At 39.3% G+C, this 3,045-nt stretch overlaps 1 protein-coding gene across 6 annotated transcripts in view; it reads left to right on the plus strand.

The window, feature by feature from the left end:
• Positions 1 to 3,045, plus strand: part of PRICKLE2 (prickle planar cell polarity protein 2) — a 343,425-nt gene that overhangs the window by 239,243 nt on the left and 101,137 nt on the right. For all 6 annotated transcript variants that reach the window (XM_007101290.3, XM_007101292.3, XM_055079949.1 and 3 more), the window contains one exon: positions 2,461 to 2,644. In XM_007101290.3, the coding sequence (XP_007101352.1) occupies positions 2,461 to 2,644 (184 nt within the window). The remainder of the gene's footprint in view (positions 1 to 2,460; positions 2,645 to 3,045) is intronic.

Consider the following 3,045-nt stretch of genomic DNA (forward strand, 5'->3'; position numbering starts at 1 on the left):
GCTCCGCAACGGGAGAGGCCACGACAGTGAGAGGCCCGCGTACCGCAAAAAAAAAAAAAAAAAAAAAAAAAAGAACAGAGTTGGAGCACTCACACTTCACAATCTCAAAACTTACTACAAAACTACAGTAATCAAGACAGTATGGTACTAGCATAAGGATACACATATAGATCAATGGAATAGAATTGAGAGTCCAGAATAAAGCCTTACATTTATGGTCAATTGATTTTTGACAGAGGTCAATGCAATTGAATGGTGCTGGGATAGTTAGATAGGCACATGAGGATGAAGTTGGACTCCTACTTCATGCCATATACAAAACACAACTCAGAATGGGTCATAGACTCAAGTGTTAGAGCTAAAACCATAAAACTCTTAGATGACAATACAAGAGTAAATCTTAATGATCTTGGGTCAAGCAATGGTTTCTTAAATATGATACCCAAAGCATAAGGACCAACAAAAAAAATTGGACTTCCTCAAAACCAAAAACTTAGGTGTTTCAAAGGACGTCATCAAGAAAGGGAAGACAGCCCACCAAATGAGAGAAAATTTTTACAAAGCATATATCTGATAAGGACTTGTATCCAGAAAGTATATAAGGAATGCTTTCAGTTCAACAATAAAAGGACAGTTTTGAATGAACTAAAGATTTGAATAGTCATTTCTCCAAAGAAAATATATAATAAGCACATAAAAAGATGCTTAACATCATTAGTCATTAAGGAAGTACAAATCAAAACCATTGTAAGATACCACTTCACACCCACTAGGCAACAATCAGAAAGAAAGACAATGTCAAGTGTAGCAAGAATGTGGAGAAAATGGAGCACTCATTCATTAACAGGTGGGAATGTAAAAAAGAGCAGATATTTTGGAAAACAGTTTGATAGTTCCTCAAAATGTTAAACATAAAGTTACTGTATGACCCAGCAATTCCATTCCTAGGTAAATACCCAAGAGAATTGAAAACATATATCCATACCAAAAAACGTGTACATAAATAAAGCACCATTATTCAAAAAAACTAAAAAGTGGAAACAGTCCAAATGTCTACCAGTTGATAAGTGGATAAACAAAATTTAGTATATGGAATATTATAATGCAATAAAAGGAAATGAAAAATTGACACATGCTTCAACATGGATTTATCTTGAAAACATCATGCTGTGTGAAAGAAGGCAGTTTCAAAAGACTGCATATACTAAGATTCCATTTATATGAAATTTCCAGTACAGGTAAAACCTTAAGAGACAGGAAATAGATTAGTGGTTGTCAGGGCCTGGGGGGAGGGGAAGGTGGGAAGTTACTGCTAATGCACATGGAGTTTCTTTTGAGGGTGAAGAAAATGTTCTAAAATTAGTGGTGATGCTTTCACATCTCTGAGAATATACTAAAAACCAATGAATTGTAGACTTTAAAATGGTGAATTTTATGGTGTGTGGATTATATCTTCACAAAGCTGTTGTCAAAAAATTCAGGCACATGGGGATTAGAATTCTGGGCTGTTTCGTCAGTTTTATAAGGTGCTACTGAAACTAATTCTGAAGGTCAGAGTACAAGTACAGCAGCTTATTTTCTTAAAATTTTTTCCTCCTTTATTTTTTTCCTTTCTTTTTATTTTACTGGTAGAAGCTAGAAATGCTCTTGTGTTGCTGACATCAGCGTTTTTATTGCTTCATCATTTTCATAGCCATGGAAAAGGGAACAGATGGTAATCTTAGAAGAGAAATGTTTTATTTGGGGGAGAGAATTGTATCTTTGGCTGCTGTCTTTTGAAATAATTCACATGCGTGATCCTCTTGTATATTAAAAAAAAAAGCTACCAATGTGGGGTAATTTGGGGTTTCTAATTAGAATTTGAAACCTACAAGTATCTTTAGCGGAGGTGGAAATGTCTTTTCCATGAGATCTTAGGGTCAGTTTTGTGTAATGGGCAAAAATATTTTTGCTCTTAAAGAAAATCTCACCTGCAGTTATTTTTATAACCACTCCCTTTTCCTAAGGTCTAGAAACCTTTTATAAAAACGGAATGTTGTCAGTATTTGTTAAACCTACTGGTAATATTTCTGGTCTGCATATGTATTGTGTATATTTAATTACTATTCCAGTCAAGGAAATCGTGGTCATGGCCCATATCTAGTGTTCTACCTAGTAAAATAAAAGGTATTTTGACATTCCTCTAGGGATACTGATGTAGAAGAAAAGGTTGCGGTCCATGTTTAAATACCCTTAGCGTGTTTACCTGGTGGCCTCTGATGGCTCAGGACGTTTCCAGGTACGCAGTGCCACGCCTTCTACAAAGACAGGCGTGCTGTGGAACTCTCCTTCATTTGCCAGAAGCCGGTTGCCAAGGAATGTGTTTATGGTTTGGGATCCAAGGGCTGGTGAGTGGCAGGCCAAGTGAAAAACATGGTTTCTTTTGCCTTCCTTCTCACCTTCCGCCCTTGCTGCTTTCAGGAAGATCTGCCTGCACTGCAAGTGCCCTCAGGAGGAGCACATGGTGACGGTGATGCCCCTGGCGATGGAGAAGACTGTCAGCAAACTCATGTTTGACTTCCAGAGGAACTCGACCTCGGATGACGACTCAGGCTGTGCCTTGGAGGAGTACGCCTGGGTCCCGCCGGGGCTGAAACCTGAACAGGTACCGTTCTTGACAGGAGGGCAGTTGTGGGGTTGGCTTTTACCTTTGTCTTACCCGTCCTTCCTCATTCCAGTTCAGAAGGGAGAGTTGACTTTGCTGATTCAGAGAAGTGGGGCTACATGGGATGAAGATGTCTGGGGCCCCAGTGGGAAACCGGGAAGAGAAATGAAACTGAGCCTTGGGTGGGCCATGGCTAATTCATTCTGTATTGCCATTTTTAACTGTTACCAAAAGATTGTGTAGAAACGTCTAGAAACATTAGGTAATGAACCTTCATTTTTGGAGAGGGAAGGGATGTTCTACATTGGCCATCCGTCTTAATGTTAAGATTCTTTGTAGGGCTTCCCTGGTGGCGCAGTGGTTGAGAGTCCGCCTGCCGATGCAGGGGACACGGGTTCGTG

Source organism: Physeter macrocephalus, chromosome 18 (assembly GCF_002837175.3).
Source record: "Physeter macrocephalus isolate SW-GA chromosome 18, ASM283717v5, whole genome shotgun sequence".
In the NCBI taxonomy this organism is placed as follows: domain Eukaryota; kingdom Metazoa; phylum Chordata; class Mammalia; order Artiodactyla; family Physeteridae; genus Physeter; species Physeter macrocephalus.